Below are 20,132 nucleotides of genomic sequence, written 5' to 3'. Positions count from 1 at the left end.
CTTTGGCGGAACAAATCTTTAATAATGCACAACAAATTAATGAGTCACGATGACTTCAAATAACCGTCTTTAGGATTTAAGTGGCATCAAGCGGTGAGGTGATTCACATGCTCCTTATTTACTGATGTCATTAAGTGTTGACAAAACTGTGTGTGTGCGTCTGTAAATGTGGGCCTGCTGCTGTCTCTCTGATGCGGGTCAGTCCCGCCGGGCAGCCCCATCATCGACAGCCGCGAGGACGTGGTCAGCGAGGGCAACGAGACGGAGCTCACCTGCACGGCGATGGGCGGCAAGCCGGCCGCCTCCATCAGATGGATGAAAGGGGAGGAGGAGCTGACAGGTCAGTGGAGTAACAGCCTCTACCAGTTTGCTTCACATGCCTGCCCACTGGTCTCCGGGGGACGGGGAGGGTGGGATTGGAGGGAGGGGGGGGGGGGCTCGAGGCTCCTCCGCAAACAAAATGCAGTTCTACTCCGAAACACTAATGCGTGTTGTACTGATTATGTTGCCCGACGTGTATATAGGAGGATAATCCTGCCCGCCATCCACAGCTGAAGGAGGTCAGCGCTGCCTTTCTCTCCTGAACCTCCTCCAGGTCCTCCAATTCAGCAGCTTCACTATGCAATGATCAAACTGTGCACAAGCTGCAATTCGGGCTCGTGTTACATTGCCGATATTCCATAAAACATTTGCCTTACAGGCAATTTTCATACCGCAGTTTTCATTTCAGAGATGCACGCTCAGACTTGAAATTCCCTACATATTTACCATCAGTCTTTTGTATTTACTTTAAACCGACCATATGGGGTTGAATACCGTTAAGAGCTCGCGTCCTATTTGCACACAGCGTGTTCATTTCAGTGCCCTCGGCCAGCTACAGGCTGTTGCAGAAAGGCATGTATAAACTGCGCTGGTGAAAAATCCTTTTTACCTCTCAGTTATGATTAGAGGTCCTCAATTATGTATTGTATACTTATTGCACAGCGAGGTGGGGGGGGGGGTAGGAGGGGGTATTCATTTGAATCGTCTCGTATTTACACAGAGTGGATGTCTCTGTGCCTGTTGTCAAATGATATATGTATTAGAATGGAGAGGATCCATTTGGCCTGTTGAGAGATGAAATATTTGGACAAGAGTGAATCTGATGCTAAATGTCATCTGTGCCTCCAGTGTTCCCTCCAGGAGTCGAAGTCAATTTCGGTTTATGAGTTGCCGAGTGTCGTGCAGGAGAGACGTGAGGAGGAGGGGGGTTAGGATTAGTGAAACGCCGCTGACGTGCTGAGCGGGGCTAAACTACAGTGGCAGCGGATGCATAAAGAGAGCCGGAGAGTCAAGTCCTCCAGATCACTTCTCATTACCAACGCGCTAAACAATTCATTAGCTTGAGATGCACACGTCACGCTGGTTTTAAAGAGCCTCTGTGATCGTGTCTGTCCCGCGTCCGTGTGCAGGCAAGATGGTCGTGACGGCGAGAAGGAGACTCGCCGCCCAATTTAAACGCGCTCTCAAATTGGCCGAATTGGTTTCGCAGCCATTTATCACGCTGTCAGGTCGGAGACTGATGGCCTCGCTCGCTCGCTCGCTCGCTCGCTCTGGCCGGCGAGAGACTCCACTCCGCGCACAAGGTGGCGAAACGCTTGTTAGCATAAATGACAGCAATGTTATTTAAATGAAATGCTCAGCTGCTACTGCTGCTAATGTACAGGGAAAGATTCCTTCCATCGGGCAGCTGCATTTCATCATGTGTTTTTAAAATGTGCATGCGATCATCTGAGGCTGCACGCATGAGATTCATTGAATTTTTTTTTTTTTAAGTTATTAAATATAGCTTTTTTTTTTTTTTTAAAGTAATTATAAATAATCTCGGTGAAAAAACACTTAAAACTTCATGCTTTTAAATTAAAGGATCAAAGCTGCCATTATAAATTCAGTTTTGAAAGATGTTGAATTCTTCACTATTCAGCACAAATCATTTGGGGAATCCCATAGTAAAAACTTTATTCGGTTTTGATCCTATCTTTAATTCAAAGAGCTTTAACATAGTTTTATACTTGACCTCTGGGAATCGTATTTGTTGATATATATTCCAAACTTTTAAGTTTTTCATGATTTCCCACCTTCTACCTCGCTGCAACGCAACCTGCTGACACGTGAACAAATTCCATTCACTAAAGATACCATTTATCCATGGGATACAATTAAAAGCTGCATAAAAAAAATAACGAAGCAAGTAGTAGGTAGAAACCATCTCATCATATTAGAACAGCCACTTAATCAATTAGCTAATCCTTTTGTACAATCGTTATATAAAGCAATAATAACTTTCTGTTTGCAGGAAATCCCCCTGCAGCACAACACTTGCACAGTGTCACTTCAAAGTGTGTAATACAGCCGTCAGCCCAGTAGAGGATAGCGTGTCAGCGTAACGTGTTGCGAGAAGTTCAGGATGGAAGAAGAAGGTCATGTGACAAAGCACAATGCGTGATTAAGCCAGAGCAGGGACGAGGTCGGGGTCGTTGGATTGAAAAAAACACAAGACTTCCACCCGGACGCGTTCGAGTCCGTGAGAAAGCAAATAGTCAACGTGGATTTCTTTTGAATGACTAAGTTATGTACATAAAGTTCCGAATTTAACTTCCGTAAGTTACTTATGTTGACCCAAACCGTAATCTTTTCTTCAACCGAACCGTGTAGTTTCCGTTGACCTTACTATTTCAAAAGTATTTTGATGATAAATAAAATGTTCAAACCTCACGATTCTCAGGCAAGTTCAAGAACAATGAGGAGAGTCATGTTTTTTATGATTTCTAGGCAGATTTATGGACGTTTACTCACGATGACGTCGTCATTTGGACCCCACCACAACCCGCTAACACCCAACTCACAGTTTGAAAACCTCCGTTCTAATGAAATACATATTATCCCATATTAATGTAGCGGGTGGAGCGAGTTGAAAATCGATATTATCTTTATTTCCGCCTGCTGTACTGATGGTAATACCGACGCCAGAGCAGGTTACCGTCTGAAGCATGTTGAAACGGCTCGATCGTTGGAGGCCGTGCGGGGAGCTGGCAGGCAGGCGACTCGGGTTGGAGACTGACTGAAGGAAAATGTCACCCTGAGAAGAGGCTATGCATGATTGCACTGGGATTGATCAGTGCGTGGTGCTCACAAGAGCGTTTGATTTGACATCTCGGCTGCAACTCTCAAATCTCCTCTGCATTCAGATTTGAGTCCTTCCGTGACCTGATCCACGGCTGTTTTCCTCATTTGGGTTCGGATGACGCTGATAATTGACAAGTGACGGTTGGCCCGTACATCGGTTACGGCGCCGTCTGTACGAGTCTGATCTTCAAAACATGACTCAGAAGTTTCAAAAGTACTTCAGTTGTTCCTCAAATCAACAAAATTTAGTCAGAAGGATCCCGACGGAAAATGATTTACAGTAGAAGGGAAATTAAGGAGGTTTTTTTTTTTTCATGACACTGCAGAAACGAGGGCGAGCTGTTCCGTTCTCCCGACCTTGAAACGTGTTTCGCTCGTCCCTTTGGTATTCTGCACACCGCAGAGGTCAAAGTGAGAAGCGACATCATGGGACTTTCATGCAGACGCGGTAGTACAGGCTGATAATTTGGTAGAAATGATCTCTTCGACATTGCATAAAGGCAAAATCAGCAGTAGAGCCGTCCACGAGCTTTCCGTTGAGGGATTGAGGTCAAGACATGCCACATGAAGCGTGACCAAAATAAACCAAAAACAAACGTTGTTTATCTTTCATTTATACTTGTAATGTAGTTATTTATATAACTTTGCATTACATCATTTATAGACAGCGTGACGGCACTTACGGTGAGTCCACAAACACATTTTTGAAAGCCGCATTTGAACCTTTTCTGCCCTCACAATGCACGTTGGTGCACAGGTACACAGTTACACAGGTACACGGCGAGCTAAACACACTTCGAGCGAAGGTTGAGACGGCACACTGCCTTCGTACTTAATACCGGAAGCAGTTGTGAATACAGTTTAAATCCGGGGTCTGTCCTCTGAGAGCTACTCATGTAGTACTCATGTAACACTTCACATAGCTGAGCTCCACCCAAACCAGCTGAATAAGCTTCTTTTATGTGAACAAAAGCACATTGATAATCAACACACATTTTGTATCACAACATCTTAAATTCAACAGCATTTGACTGTTTTTTTGTGTTTTTTTTTCCTGTATGAATTTCTTTGTTTTCAATTGAGGAGCCTTTAAGTTAAAGGACAACATTACAAGGTTGGAGCATTTCCTTCTTACTGAAACATATACAGTCAGTAGATCAGGGTCATTGGTGGTTCAATAAGCGTTTTTAAAAAAAAAAAAAATGTATAACTTGTCCCAGCTGTAATTAACAAAAAAATTCAAATAAATTTGCATTAAAGGAAAATTTGCTCATTTGAGGCGCAGTTTGATTATTTGTCACGATTCTCAATAGATTAGATGTAATTTACGTTAATATACAGTACCACGTATTCTCTCTCTGTTGTATTTTGATGAGCCATTTCACCAAAATCTCTTTTACGCCAAACGACTGGGAGGCGGTAACATGTCGGTGATGGGTCACATCACACAATCAAGCAATATGTGCCGTCTCGGTGTTTAGATGGTGACAGATTAAACATTTTTTACCATCCAAATTTTGAGTTTAAATTCTAAGTATAGCACACGTACTAACTACAATCTGTAATCCACAACTGCAGCAAGACAAAAGAAGCAGACAATAGAGGATAACTAAAGGTATGCGAGTCAAAAAACATTCAGTGTTGCTTTCACCTACATGACTATCGGTATTGGGTCAAATCGCCACAACAGTTTAGAAAGAAGAAAAAAAAGACACTTTTCTTTTGCCAGGACTGTGTCCACACGTCTTCTCCTCTTCAGAAGTATTAGCGCTATGTCCAGAGCTTGTTTATTGTTTTCCTGCTTTTTCAAAGCATCTGCTATCACATTAATCTTTCTATTTACACCGTAGAGACGCAATTCGCCGCTCATTCACTGCAACGATGTGACGTGTTTCAAATTGGTATTGTAGAGTCTGTCAGAGATTTCACATCAGGATTGTATTGGACACATACACAGTGTGACACACTCAGTACACTTACATCATTGTTGCACAGTCTAACTGCACCACTGATTTTTATGATTTTTTTTTTTTTTTTTTTTGTTTGACTGACTGAGAATAATGACTAAAACACCACAACCCTCCACTTCACTTAACTCTTCTGCATTTAGGACACTTGTCCTGGCAGGTGCGTCTGGGAATGCCCTCATTGACCTTACAAATGTACTCTAATGCGCTGCGCTGTGCTCTGCTGATTGCACGGTGGCGTGGCAGCTCTTACTGTGACATTTCTGCTGTTATTTGGAAGGGGACAGGTAACCACTGATTACAGCAGTCTGTGCGACTAGAGATGTTTGGGATGAACTGATTCGCTGATGTGAGTCTAAACCCCTCACAAGTATTACCTAATCGATTGACCGTGTCACTATTTCTCATCGTCAGCATGGTTTCTATTAATCCGTGTAAAAACGGCGGCATAAATAAGGGTCATATTTCCATCACTATTTTTCCACCGCGTGCCGTTTGACTGGTGCTCTTTTAATGACATCATCACTTTGCTCTCTCTTCTGCTGCTTTAATGGCACATGGGGAATTAGCACCATCAACCAGTGCCGTGGGCAAAACGCAAAGTGAGACAAGACCTCTAATCTATGTTCTTTATTGCTGAAAAATAAAAAATTACAAACACAGACAATATGTTGCTTCTTTTACAGTTAATGTAATGTAACCGGATTATCGGCTGGTATCAATGTACAAGGTAGTAACAGTAATGTTGCTAACAGTGATACAAAGTGGTTCATGTTTATCTTCTCTTAATAAATGACGATAATGGCATGCTATGATTTGATTAGTGTGATGCAGAGGATGACTAGCTTCCCTTGAAATAGCCTCATCTGATTGGTTAATCATTTTATCAAGGGAAGCGAACTCGGCCTTGGCTTTCCCTCCGGGACGCGGATGTGAGAGCAAATTGCACTGCAATACAATGTTTCACCACACACTCACCCCATGTGACCTTTAGGGAGGCGCTACTCAATGAAAAATGCAGGAGACGGCAGAAACAGCCCAAAAGAATGAACAAAACTGTTCAATCAAATTTTGATAAATGTTTAATAAAATGGCAAATACAGTGTGGAAAAAAAAAACGGGGAAGCCTGGCTTCCCTTGGCCTCTGGGAGAAACCGCCACTGCCATCAACTGTTTTTCCCAAGGTGCTTAACCTCTCAATTTTGACTGACTGCATTTCAATGAGCATCTATTGACATGAACATCAATGATTTAGTTGCAAAGCCAAACACCACAGGGCACATTTTGGTTTAAGGCCAAATGAGAAAGGAAAGCCCAATAACTTGGAGGAAGCAATTTGTCGGATTTGCAGCAAAATGGTGGCCATTAGAGTAAATTGAACAGAAAGAAAATGAAATCGTTAATCACAATTATTTTTACGAAAATTTCATGATTGCGACAGCCCAGTTTGTGGTATTTTTCAGAGTGAAGTCAAATTACTCAGACGGAGGGACGGAGATTTTATTCATCGTAATAAAATCTCAATCTTAATTCACGGCTCTATACGATCTCAATTTTAAATGACAACAATTCTGCTGCGTTTTCATTAGGGACTTCAGCTGGATAAAAACAAGCGCTCCTACTCTCCCTCCACCGAGAACAACGCAGCGTTGCAGCACGTGATGCAGAGCAGCAGAAACCGGCAGCAAAGTTAAGCCAGCAAAGAGCGAGTGAGAAACAGCGACAAAAAGACAACGCTCAGAAAAACAATGAGAGACTACGAGAGACTGAAGCTGATTGTTTTTATGTTCAGTGATGCATTAATCTTAAAACAGAGTTTTCCCTTCCTGTCGTCAGAAGATAATATGCGGGTGTGTATGTGACGGGTATCCCGCCCGCTGAGAATTACATGCACCTCGCAGCACCGCGAGGGAAGCTGAAGGAAAACTACTAAACATGGTCACGATCGGTCTGCTGTTTAAATACGATGCGATCTCCTCTATCAGGTTCATCAATGTTGAGGAATCATCTGAAGTCTGCAGTTTTTGAACATTTTGAATCATCAGATCATCTTGTCAGACTCAGTAATAGCATTTCATTGATATGATGGATCTGAAATGTACAAGGTTTCCTTAAGTAATCTCAATATTTATGTTATTAATTATAATTAATATAATATCTCATATCCTATATCAGTATGTCTTGGTTTTCGTCTTTATCTGCTAAATTAAGCCATTCAATTTCAAATCTAAGCAAAAAAAGAAAACTCGATCGTGATTCTTGTTTTCCAGACTCAGACGTATTCTACCATTAACAGCACAAAGAAATATATAATATTGAATACATCTATTTTATAGCTACATTACAGGCTTTTCTACATCCTGTAATAGCTTACTCATTTTGGACAAAAAGGCAGTCAGTTTTATAAAATGAAGCCCCATTATATTTTATGGATTCCCTTTACACAATCCTACTTTTTTTTTTTTTTTATTCCTGCTGTTGTATTATTATTATTATTATTACTCTCGCTGTTATTACATACTTAGCCTTCTCCAATGGTGAGTGAGCTTTTCAAACAGCCCGTTTTCTCCCTGCAGTTGGCTGAGTGGTCAAATTTAAAACCCTGGAGTGCAGTGACCACTCACTAATCCCACTACTTTAAATTTGATGTAGGCAGGTATTGGGTGCGTGTTACACAGGGGTTAATATCCATCAAGAGGCCACATACAGTATGTGTGTATTGGTGATCATCAACTGTGGAACAACTGTGTTTTGCCCTCCCAGAGTCCAGCCGGGCTCCCCTGTGACAAGGCTGAAATGGAAGTGTGCTGCAGGTCAGTGTGAGGCTGTAATTATTTCCTCACTTCATTAAATGCGAGTAAACCATCACACTCAGGACTGCGGCTAATGCGATGCCCCTGTGGCATTGTAATGCTCTCTAAATGAATGCCCCTCTGACAGCTTAGGGCCTAGTGGGCAGCAGATTACTGCAGGGTTGGCCCCAACAATGCTCAACCCTCAAGCAGCAGAAGCATTCATTATCGGGCTCGATATGACCCAGCCGCTCCTCGCTGGTCTCGTCAGAATCGAGGCCGCGGGCCTGAATCCTCTAAAGGCTCGTTCGGGCACCAAATCATAAATTAAATGTAAATGCCATGTGAAAGCATTTCACTTTGACAGGTAATGTGCTCCTAACAGGTATGACTGTTTGCTCATTATAGCCACTGCAGCTGCAGGACTTCAGGTTTGTTTTTCGGCTGTTTAGCCATTAAATGTTGTTGTTCCTCCCCCTCCCCCGTCTTTCTCGTGCTTTCTGATGGTTTTCTAGGCGAGACAGCCGTCGAGGAGATGTATGACAGGATGTTTACCGTCACAAGCCGGGTGAGATTTTCGGTCACCAAAGAGGATGATGGAGTGCCAGTGGACTGCATCATTGACCACCCAGCTGTAAAGGACCTCCTGGCTCAAAGACACTTGGAAGTGCTGTGTGAGTGACCCAGAACTGTTCGTGTTAAAGCTCAGAGCTAGACCAAGGCCCATAGACAGTGCCAGAGACCGACTGTGGGGCTCAGTCCTATTACTACACTGCAGGTGATTCAAAGGTACAACCAACGGATGATCACAATCAATTCTATGAAGAGACGCTCGGGAGAAATATATAAATACAGGAAGTCTCCTTGTCCTCATCACCCAGACAGAGTGAGGCTGGAAAAACATCAGCAAACACCGACATATTTACTTCAATCGAATCGAAACTTTAAATGAGAGAGTAAATAAAAGGTTTACGACAATGAGTGAGTAATCCCTGTGTTTACTACACAAGGGAGAGGACCCACAGAGTGCTGATGGTGTAATAAAAGGCAGGTGAGTTCAAGAACTGGATGAAAAAAACAAAAACACAAGGGCAGGAAGTAAAAACAAAAGAGACACAATAGGTGAATTGAAACGGGAAAACCCAACGAACTAAAAGGAAGAATGACGACATGCCGATTGAACTTGTTCTAAACATCCTTAACTGCAACTCTACCAAACTTGATGGAACAGAAAAGGAGCACAACAATGTTACGTCCATTGTAATGACCCTCTTTACGGTCTTTGAAATAATAATGCAAAGCACAAATCTTCTAAGTCCAAGATTCTCTCTCTATCTATTACCTGTGGCCAATTGTGGGGCCTCGGCCACCAACAAACTGTCTCCAGCTGTTCAGATCCTGAGCGAGTCGCTCCAGTTGTCCCGGGTGCAGCCAGCCTCTTGTGGCCCTCGTGTTATTGCGGTTTAACGCACTTCTGCATTGGACTTACTTTTCAGACCCAGACGCTACGTCCACTTTTACACACACACAGTCTACGGTAACATAAGAAAGAAGTCGCTTCAACGAGCCTCTATTGTTAAATTCATTGGGATTTACTGCCTACTTTTCTCAACTCACTACAACAATGGTGGCGAGTACAAAGACTTTCATGGTGTCCTCTGACCTTCAGCCCGCTGCCTTATCGATGCATCACGCAGTTGGCCTTCAAATCTTAGTGTCCTGGTGCTTTGGCCCATTGGATACAAAAAGGTGTCAAATGTTGGGTTTATTTATATTCTTTTAAGTGACGCATTGATTGAATAGGTAATACAAGCTGCCTTACACAGTTGAACATCAAAGTAAGGTTAAAGCTTCACTTTTGTTGTCGGTGGAGAATATACATTTTTTTTCAGGTAGATAAATCGTTTGTCTGACCTTTAAAGGAAAAAAGGAAAGCTTGACTGAACCCACTTGACATTTTGGTAATCTATGGCTAGCAATGATAAGATGCGGAAAATAAAATCATTTGGCTGTAAGGTATTGCAAACTGACTGGGTGTCTCCTGAGCACATATGGTAATCATTTAATCCTCCCCCCTGTGTTTCACTCTTAGCATTTTACTCTCATTTGGGAGTTTGTTTCTCTGAGCATTTCACTTAAGAGTCCAACAATCATTTCGATTTAGCTTTGGCTGCAGGTATGAGAAAAAGAAAAAGGTCTCAACAAGAAAGTATTGGAAATAGTCATCTCTCTTTTTTTTTTCTACAGATAAACCAGAGGTGAAGATTGTGGTGACATATCCTGAAGGTTTGACCAGGGAGGGCGACAATCTAGATTTGACATGTATCGCCGAAGGAAAACCGCAGTGAGTATTTACTGTGGTAAATTGATACACAATTTGCCGGATTGATATTTAACTTATTTACACAGAGGCAGGGTATTAAAAGCTACCAGCTAAAAGTTAGCCTAAGAGCTAGCTGGTTAGCCTGTTAGCATTGACGGATGAACAAGGTGGACTGGAAAGCTGTTCGTTTGATCAAACAAACGGCGGCGGTGAAAGGCGTAAATAAATCCAACCTTTTCCCGGCGCTGTGATCGGTAGCAGTTCAACGTGTTGCTAGCTGTTAACAGCTAACGGCTAGCCGTTCTCCGACCGTCTGCTGACGACGTCGACACTTCTGGCCTCAGACGAGCAGAACGCTTCAGAATAAAAAACAAAAAAACAATGGCTCTGCTTTGACTCATTCAATTACAACAGTACTTTATTATAACAATAAGCTTTTATATTCATCTACCAAGTAGAAGACTTCTGTAGTGGCCTGCAGACCTCTTAATTGCCAGTCCTAATGACAGAAAATGTGTGAGCGTTAAGGCAGAGCCAAAGGCGTTTATAGCAATGGCGCTAATGAAATAAAACTAAGAGTGGCTAACTGGCATGTGATGTGTGTTGTTTTTGGAAATATTACTCATGATATTTATATTCTCTCCAGAATACTGAACTTTTTTCCCATCGTCTGCGGTTAAAAAAAAACGAAACAAAAAGTGTAATATATTGTAACAGTGAATCGCCAGTCATTCAAAGTGGCGATATATTTACCAAATCCGCACCAAGTATCACGAAAGCATTGAATTGGAAGATCCGACCGTCCGAGCCCGAGCACTCACACAGATGGATGCACTTCAACACATGAAATGTCTGTTCAGTTTCATATTTTCCACCGTCTAGCCCTTTCTCCGCCTGTCCAAACACCCCCTTAACCTTTACATTTCATTGTACCATTTAAATGTTACCAGTTGTTAGCATGCCACAAAAAGTACATCATTAGAGGGGGGGGGGGCTGCCAATGACCCTCCTCGGACCGTCTCAGATTTGACCTTTACTTCAGATTTCTAGTGTGGATAGACAGCGGCTGAGCGATGTGTGTGGTATTTGTGCTCCCCAGTCCCCATCAGATCAACTGGCTGAGAGTAGACGAGGATGTGCCGCCTCACGCTGTGGTCACCGGCTCTGATCTCTACATCGAGAACCTCAACAAGTCCTACAACGGCACCTACCGCTGTGTGGCGTCGAATGCTGTGGGCGTGGCCTACGACGACTACGTCCTCTATGTATACGGTAGGTATGACGCTTACTTGCAATCCATCAGTCAAGTTAAGGCACAAGTCATCTCAGGGCACTTTATCTTGTTACAGTCCTTCTAATATTACAGAGAGAAACCCGACAACCCCTCGCTGAGCAATAAGTTAGCGACATTGTTGATATGGTCTGTTTAGCTTTCATAGGAAGGTTTTAAAATGGTAGCTTTGCTAGTCGGGGAATTGATTTGGAACAATAAGGATTTAATATAGCATTTATTTTTTTTTGTGTGTGTGTGTGCGACAAACACAATCTCTTTTGAAACGTGTGTGGATGTCAGCCATTATTGGGACGAACAAGTTAAAACCACAGAAGGTGGCTGCAGTTAACAAACACGGCCAGAATAAAAGCTGCAGCGTTGCTCTCAGACACTGTTCAAAGTTTGTGATTGCCATACTTAAAAGCTATTATTTCTTTACCCACGTGTAAACAGTAATCACAACCTTTTTGGTGGAACAATTGGTTGTGACTGTGCACTTCACAGTACCGGCTAAGACGAGGGTTATGCAGACATGCATCGCCACATTCACTTCAAGTTCATGCACATACAGTATGTTTCTCAGAGCAAAAATGATCCTAAATCATCATAAAACTCGGGACTATATTAGCTTTTCCTCTTCAACTTCATTTTTAAGGGATTAGGATGGGCTTTGGTGCTGTTGACTTACATTGAAGTGGGTGGAATTTCAATGTGTTCCGCAGTCAACCAGTAAAGGGCAATAGAGGGACCATCTCCCCCAGGACTTGACTTTAAATGCCACAGACAGTTTGCTGCTCTTGGTTACCCTCTCTTCACTGAGGCCTCATTTTATTTTTACCTCAACATGACTGTCGGCCATTTTGCCCCCTAATTGCCATATTTTTCTCGTTTCCTTTTCAACACATCACAATTCACAGCGCGACAACGGCAAAACAAAGCTTAAACGCATAAAATAATCGCTATTACAACTGCTGTTGCTTCTGCCAGGGAATTTACAAGTAATCGGAGGAACGTGTTTGCAAAAAAAAACTCAACTTTTTAAAGGCACTGGGCATCTTTGCACGTGACTCCCAGAGGGGGAAAACAGTGGGAGGTAACCGTTTGAAGTTTTTAAACCACAAAGGACTTCATCATTTAGAAATCTCGTAACGTGACATCAGTGAAGTGCCCACTCCCCGGACCTTAATTTCCTATTTTTGGTGGCTGGTGTTGGGGGGAAATACATTTTCAGCAGGTGCAGGCTTTGTTGGCGAGTTTAGCTTTCTCTCCTCGGAGTGTTTTGCTCCCTGCTGTTTAGAAAAGCATTTTTGTATTTCATTCCCAAGTTCCAATTTGTTGCTGCCTGTGTGCCAAAAATGTTATCTGCCAGCCACCCATACCTGAAACCAGGAAAAAAGGATGAGTCTGATGTCGAGGATCTCAAATAATATGCGCAAAAAATGCATTTTTGCGTGTCCAGTGTACAATGAACATGTATTTTATATACTACTAAAAGTGTAAACCTCGTGCAGGAAGCTTGTAAAGCTTTGTGTTGGACAAATATCAATGTTTGGAATAACAATATTTCTTAGTGGAGTTTTGGTTATTGACTTCTATATGTAGATATGGATATCTGTGGTGTTGTTTTTTTTAAAGCATGGTAAATCCAAGATGCATGAACTCAAGCTCAGAACATAAAAGTCTCCTCCCGTCGAAACTGTGATTGACTCATGATAACTTCACTTCAGCATTCGACAAGATTGTGTGACATCACTGCTGGTTTGAAACCTGCTGATACTGCCAATAGGCAACTTAGGGCACAGTCGCACCATAAACCTTAAAAAAAAAAAAAAAAAAAAAAAAAAACAAGCATGACGTACCTTTGCACAGTCGTCATCAGCGATCTGGGCTGCGTCTCCAAACACGATGGGTTCGATGACTGACGTGCGTCTGGCATCACCGTGTTGTCAATTCAGCCGGTTGCCTCTTCTGATTTAAAAGAGAAAAATCTATTTACAGATTGTCCACTATTATTGTAATGATTAGATTAGATTTAGACTTTATTAATCCCACAGAGGGGAAATTTAGTCGTCACTGCAGCATAGAAACACAAAAAAGGTGCACACAATATACTTTTTTTTTAAATTTATTAATTTTTTTTTTTATAAATACACATAAAATAAGAGATAAAAATAATTATTTTAGAAAAACATAAGAGCAATGAATAAACACAAACACAGACTATACACACAAAAACAAAAAATAAAATACATAAATACAGTTTAGGATGAATGGAAAGTTTCAGGTGCTATGATTACTACCCGCATGTTTTGGCAAATTAAAATACATTTTTATTTCTTCTTCAGACCAAATTACAATGAAATACTTTGTCTCTTCTGCTCGTCAGGTTCTATGGCTTGTTTTTACTTCTGGTCCTTTTTCTTCTTCTCTTGTTTAATGATTGAGAGTAGCCTGCCACAACTTCCTGTAATTGGACTGAACCATCTGAATCAGACTGAGAAAGTGTAAGAGAGAGAGAGAGAGAGTGTGTGAGTGTGTGTGTGTGTGTGTGTGTGTGTGTGTGTGTGTGTGTGTGTGTGTGTGTGTGTGTGTGTGTGTGTGTGTGTGTGTGTGTGTCAGTGACCAGACACTGGAGCACAGTATGAAGCCTACTAAACGGAGAACAGAGAAATATTAGGCTGCCGAGTTCACATTAGTTTATGACGTTTATTGAAACCGGTCCAACTCTGTCTGCTGTCCTCCTAAACAGCCGTCCTCCGTCTACCTGCAGCAGAGCAGGGGGACAGAGGACGGACCGCTGACCGATCATCATTACCGATGGCTGTTCTTCATTCTGTCTAAACTTCGTCCACTACTTTCATTGTCAGAGATATTATAGTGACTTTTCTGATGCAAACATATCTATTGCCGTCGTAAAAACTATTTTGTCATATTAAAAATATAAATATTCTAAGAAGTACGAGAATTGATAAAGAACCAAAATACTAATCATGCACAGCCCTAAAGTTGCCTGCTGAAGTCCAAAATTCAACGAAAATGTAATAATCTTTAGTCAAACGACCGCTGTCCCCCCCAGCTGTTCTCAAGAAAGATACACAGCAATACCACAAGCCAGACAATCATATTGATTAATTAGTTACAATACTTCTATTTCAGTATATGTTTTGCATCCAATCTGAGGGGCTTGATTTAGATAGAAAATAGCTTTTTGATTTCATGATATTTCCATATTGTTCTACAGCAAGGGTTTCCAACCAGCAGCTCCTGCTTGAAGCTGTTTAAATGTGTGTTGAGTATTCATTTCTTATTGTTCCCATAAAAGAAGCTTATTTAGGCGGTCTGGTGGAGCTCAGCTATGTGAATAAATGTTACGTTGCAGTATCATTTAGTCAAAAGTTTGGCGACTCCTGTTCTCCAGAAAACGTTTTATCGAACCAGTCTAAATATTATTTTTTTTGTTGGTATTGTTGTGAGGAGTCACACAACAATGGGCAAATGTTTTGAAAATGAAATGGTCTGAAATGTGTAAAACTTACAAAACATGGTGCTTTATTCTGCGGTACAAAGCATGTAATTATATCTGATTCAATCAATGCAGATTTTTGATTCGGCCTCCAGAACAAAGACTCGTATTTAAATCTAAGGCACGGAAAGCAGCAGCATCAGACGAGAAGAGGTTCAGGGGGTCGCGCTAAAGGCTGTTGTTATGAAAGGGCTTTTGTGGTTTTTGTGCGAGAAACAATTGCAGGTTTCAAACTGGTGATTTTGTTTTGCTTATTAGTCGGTGAGCTTGCTTAGGTCATGTTGACAGCCGTGAACCGTGTGTCAAAAACCAGTAATGTAATTGTTTGTAGTATCGTCTGGATGGTTAGCAAATGTTTATGGCAGCTGCAGAATATTGTGAAATGAAATGCCTTCGTAATGGTTTTGACATCAACACCATCTCACCAATCGTAGGGCAAACAGTGAACAGGATTTTAATGGAGGGACGAGGTCTGGAGGCAGCAAATAAATACAAAAAAATATTTTGTCAGGAAGAATTGAAGAAAAACAGCGAGCGTTGTAGGTGCGGGGCTAATGTAGTGACCTCGGACTGAATTTCTACACCTGGAAACCTTGAAAAGTTATGAATTTACTGCCTCCTAAATAGTTTATTGTGTGTTATTGATGGTTTGAATCTGCAGGAAGAGTAACCATGTGGGGATGTAAGAATGTCTTATAAAGTGGGCTTTGAACACAGCAGGACCTCAACAAATCCCAATCTCCGAAGTATAAGGCTTTCAGAAAAAGCTCTGGTACTACAGTTTGTCATTGCTGAAATGTTTTCAGTTGCATTCAATAACCTAAATTAAGTACACACTTAGGGGAACATAACCAGATTTTTTTTTTCTTGTCATCTTATGTCTGGTGTTCAGCATTTCTATAGGTTGGCTGATGTTAAAGAGAAATTAGGAGTTCACTTCACCAGCTGACATGTGGGACTTTGTCACTGTGACGTAGGTTTCCTGTGACTCTCATAACTCTACCGCCCTATGGTTATTCATCATCGCGCTCTGCCAGGCAGATGATGACATCTGCTTGTTCCCAATGGGCCCATAATGATCACTCCCAAACAAAAGGACAGCATATGCCGGCAAATAGCTCACTCAAGGCAGACATTCAAGCCAACACGACTAAATTTCTAATTGCTGTATAAAGACTCCTCTGAATCTAAGATTTCCTGTTCTCTCTTTGAGTAAATCCTGTCAGAACCAAGAGGGAAAAGCATTTTTTTTTTCTTTTAAACAGGTCTTTAAAGAAGTAATATAATATTCTAATGGTTCAGAGGTTTTCACTAAATTGCCTGCGGGCATTTGAGAACTCGTGCATGATGTGTGTCTACCGCTGTTAAATTCATGTATCATTTCATGCACCCACACCACTTGAACGACTGAAAGCAGATCTTCTCCGGTCCAGACTAAAAAAAAAACCTACAGTATCCATGTTCGGGACTTCTTCAATTAGTAACTTCCTATCCACACACTTTACCAATTTCCATTAAACACTATTTCTCTGGTGTGTGAGTGTTGGAAGCTCTATGACTCCGGCTCTCTTTAATGAGACACGGGAGATTGGTAAAAAGGTGCTCAAACTGCATATAATTATATCCGCGACTCCCACTCCTCTTTTCTGGAGGATTTAATGCCAGACAAAAATCATGTTGTGATCCATGAGCGATTGTGTTGTCCCAAACTAATCATGCTTGCTACAGGAGCTTAATTAGTGTGTTTTGCCAACACAGATGGGTCCTACCATGATAACCTTGCGCTATTTATGCGTGTCGTTTTTCAGCAGCAACGCACAACCCGAGCCGTCCATCAATGCCCCCTCTCCCCTCCCCCGCCTCTTGCAGTCTGCTAACTTTAGTCTTGACAAGATTTGCATTTTTCTCTCTTATCTGGCATTTTTGCTGTTTTGTTTTGCAATTTGTGGGCTGCTGTTAAAGCCACCACACACCTGTCAAAGGAAGCCCTTTGTTTAACTAAGGGCATGCTGCAAATAGTTTTATTTTAATGAGAAATAGTTTTGCTTTTGTTAAATATTTGCTTGGCAGACTTATTGATAGAGCCAAGCTGAATTGCCCATCAGTTCTCTTTTTCATCCTTTCATGCTGCCACCCTTCTACCAGTGCTGGTCCTTGGGCTGTTCCTATTTCAAAAAGACTAATGACCTCTCACTGCGCGACAGCCCGGACAGGTGCGAGGCCAATGTAAATCCCTCTCAAATCGAGTCCTATTGTGGTACCATGCGATACGTATGTGGCCGGTCGAAAGGCTGAGAAAGAGGCTTGTCATTCTTTTCACCACAAGAGAGTGTCTGCAATAGGCTGCGAATTGTGCCCTCCAGCTGGTGTGCGGTGTGGGAGAGAATTGGCCAGAGAAAGAACTTGCTTTCTCAGAGGCGACCTGGTGCTATAAGATCCCGTTCAGACCCGGCATCTACCCGTGTTCTGGGTGAGCCGACCACAAGTGGACCGCTCTGGGTACAGGTTGACAAACTGAGGACACATTGAGATCCATTCTTCTCAGAACTGGCAACATTCTTTCAGCCGTGTGAACACGAATGTGTCTTGGGCCACAGTAAAGGACCACCTACTCAACTGATGTCCTCTGAATACTCAATAGAAATAAAACATATCCTGTGTGATTATGACGAGTGCAGCTGAACTGCACAGACAAATTGTAAATTCACTAAATCCACCTTTGGGCTTTGTTTTTTTATTTAATAGCTCACACAGTTCTTTATCCACCGCAGCACAGGCTCCAACCCTCTCAAACCCGCTGGAATAATGAAATAATATGAGCCTCATCAGGCTTAGACCTGACGGTTCACGTTGTCAATTACAAATTCACGTGTATGGAAATACAGAAATGTGAAATACATTCAATAGGTTAAAATGAAGGCCGAGTGAGCAAAAATGTCTCATTTTGTTAACTTCCTCCTGCTCGATTCCTCTTTCTCCATGTTTTTATACGTGTTCACGCGCTTATTTATTTGTACATTTCCGTGATGTACGTGTTCAGTTGCGTATAGACCAGAAAAGTGAGATCTGTTCACAAGTGGGCAAATTTTAATGCCAGGTATGAACAGGGCCTACCTCACACATATTGAAACAAAACAACAGCAACAACACTCCCTTTGCCACCTTGACTTCAGCCCGCAGTTGACTTTGTGACCTATAAATCTTTCACGGACAGAAAGTCTAAGATTCACAAGCCACTTAAAATTTGGGGTTTATCTGGGTTTTGACATAAAATGAGCAGACAGGACTTAAGGCTGTCTGAAAACTGTGTCCTTGTGAAACACAACGACTTTATCGAACACGCAACATAGTGCGAAGCAATTTTCAACACTTCAGCTTATATTTTTTCACAATAGGAATTCATTAGATTGAATCGTAACAACCTCTTTTGCCAACGCCTTGCTTTGATTTTGAAGGATAGCACAACTTTTAAGCAAGAAACAAACGGACAAAAAGAGACAAGGAAAATAGCTTCCTTCCTGTAGTGCTGGTGAGCAGGTTTAAGCAGGCACAGATAAACAATTTCTCCTACATTGTTTCACTTTATGGTTAAATTTTCTCATCAAATTCCTCACTGATACAAATGCTCCCTGAAAATATGGCCCCTGCAAATACACTCATATTTCAGCCCTCATAATGCTGAGCCCAGAGTCATCCAGCCTGGAAATTGCCCACGGAGAATTCTTGTTCATCTCGATATTATATGTGCCACATCCTATCCCAGCCTTTGTGAAGCCCCTCATCCCTGAATGGCCAATTTCCCCCTTCCAGACACTGACATTTCTGCTATCATACTGCCTTCGGTCACAGGGAAAGAAATCTATCCCACCCCCTTCTTCAAATACTGTCGGAGGAGAATCTCTTCCCGATACCCCCCTACCGCCATCAGCGCCACCTCTGCCATACACTCCATCCCCGGCAGCAACATCATGCTGTCCTTTATGTTTTATCATTTGTTTGGGAGTGTGTGGTTCCCCACTGCTGCCTTTTGATGGAGTTCAGACAGTAAAAGCATGGAGACAGCCAGCCAATTTCCCCCGCTGCGTCTCTCCCACAGCAAGGGGTCGTGCTATCTTCTCCCTGCACCATCGCCTGGGATATATCCCCCTGATGAGGAAGCTTTCTGCCCTCCTCGGTACTATTGCATACCTGAATTGCCCTCCATTTTGTCTTTCTGATTATTCGGTTTAGGGGTTAGCGACAGGCCGAACCAGTGCAGCGCGGGGCGGAGGATGCTGCCGGTGGCTCTGCTGTGCTGCAGCATGAGACCACCAAGGTGGTTTAATTTGCAGTTTGACTTAATTATTGTCAATGTGGAAAATAGCAATACCTTTTTATGATTGGCACGCATTATCATTCATATTTAATTAGAAAATTCCTCAAAAATAGGAAACACAATAGCACACCATAATGAAAAATTATGGAACCTTTTTTTTTCTCCTTTGTATTTTCAGCCATGACAGTGGGATGACTATGAATAGCAGAGTTGGTATGCTGGTCTATGACTTTGGTCCCGACTGAAATATCTCAACAACAGGATGAAATTTGGTATAAACCTCCATGATCCTAACATGATGCATGTTGAACAGTTTGGTAATTCTGTCACCTGTCATGTAGCGCCACCATGATGTTTAGATTTTTGGTTTGAACTTAAATATATCAGCAACTACTGAATGGGTTTGGGAAATGGGAAATTTGGTAGTCATTCATGATCTCCAGATGAAATATGCAAAATACTTTAGTGATTCCTTGATTTGTCCGGTGGCACCATCATGAGGGAATTTTTTTTTTGTAAAATGCGATAACAACTACTTGATGCAGTGCCATAAAATCTGATTCAGGCATTCGTGGTTAGCAGAAGAAGGATCCCAATGACTTTTTTTTTTTAAACTTCCACTAGTCGGCCAGTTTTCATGAAAATATCTCAACGTTTACTCAATGGATCGACTTAAAATCTGTTACAAACATCCATGACCCCTGGTCAATACGTCCTGTAGTGTCACTGTGACATAGCGACTTGGATTTTTAGTAAAATACAAAAAACGATTGA

General features: G+C 41.9%; 1 protein-coding gene across 3 annotated transcripts in view; it reads left to right on the top strand.

Moving 5' to 3' along the window:
- Window positions 1–20,132, top strand: part of cadm1b (cell adhesion molecule 1b) — a 161,897-nt gene that overhangs the window by 124,431 nt on the left and 17,334 nt on the right. For all 3 annotated transcript variants that reach the window (XM_069712914.1, XM_069712913.1, XM_069712915.1), the window contains exons 5-8: window positions 203–340; window positions 8,440–8,598; window positions 10,172–10,268; window positions 11,347–11,519. In XM_069712914.1, coding sequence (XP_069569015.1) covers window positions 203–340; window positions 8,440–8,598; window positions 10,172–10,268; window positions 11,347–11,519 — 567 coding nt within the window. The remainder of the gene's footprint in view (window positions 1–202; window positions 341–8,439; window positions 8,599–10,171; window positions 10,269–11,346; window positions 11,520–20,132) is intronic.

The sequence above is a fragment of the Brachyistius frenatus genome, unplaced genomic scaffold, assembly GCF_029030835.1.
Source record: "Brachyistius frenatus isolate BFR_SWC_R1_liver_20210118 unplaced genomic scaffold, ASM2903083v1 Contig_114, whole genome shotgun sequence".
Lineage (NCBI taxonomy): Eukaryota > Metazoa > Chordata > Actinopteri > Embiotocidae > Brachyistius > Brachyistius frenatus.
Note: the sequence above shows the minus strand (reverse complement) of the source record. Positions and strands in the feature narration are given on the sequence as shown.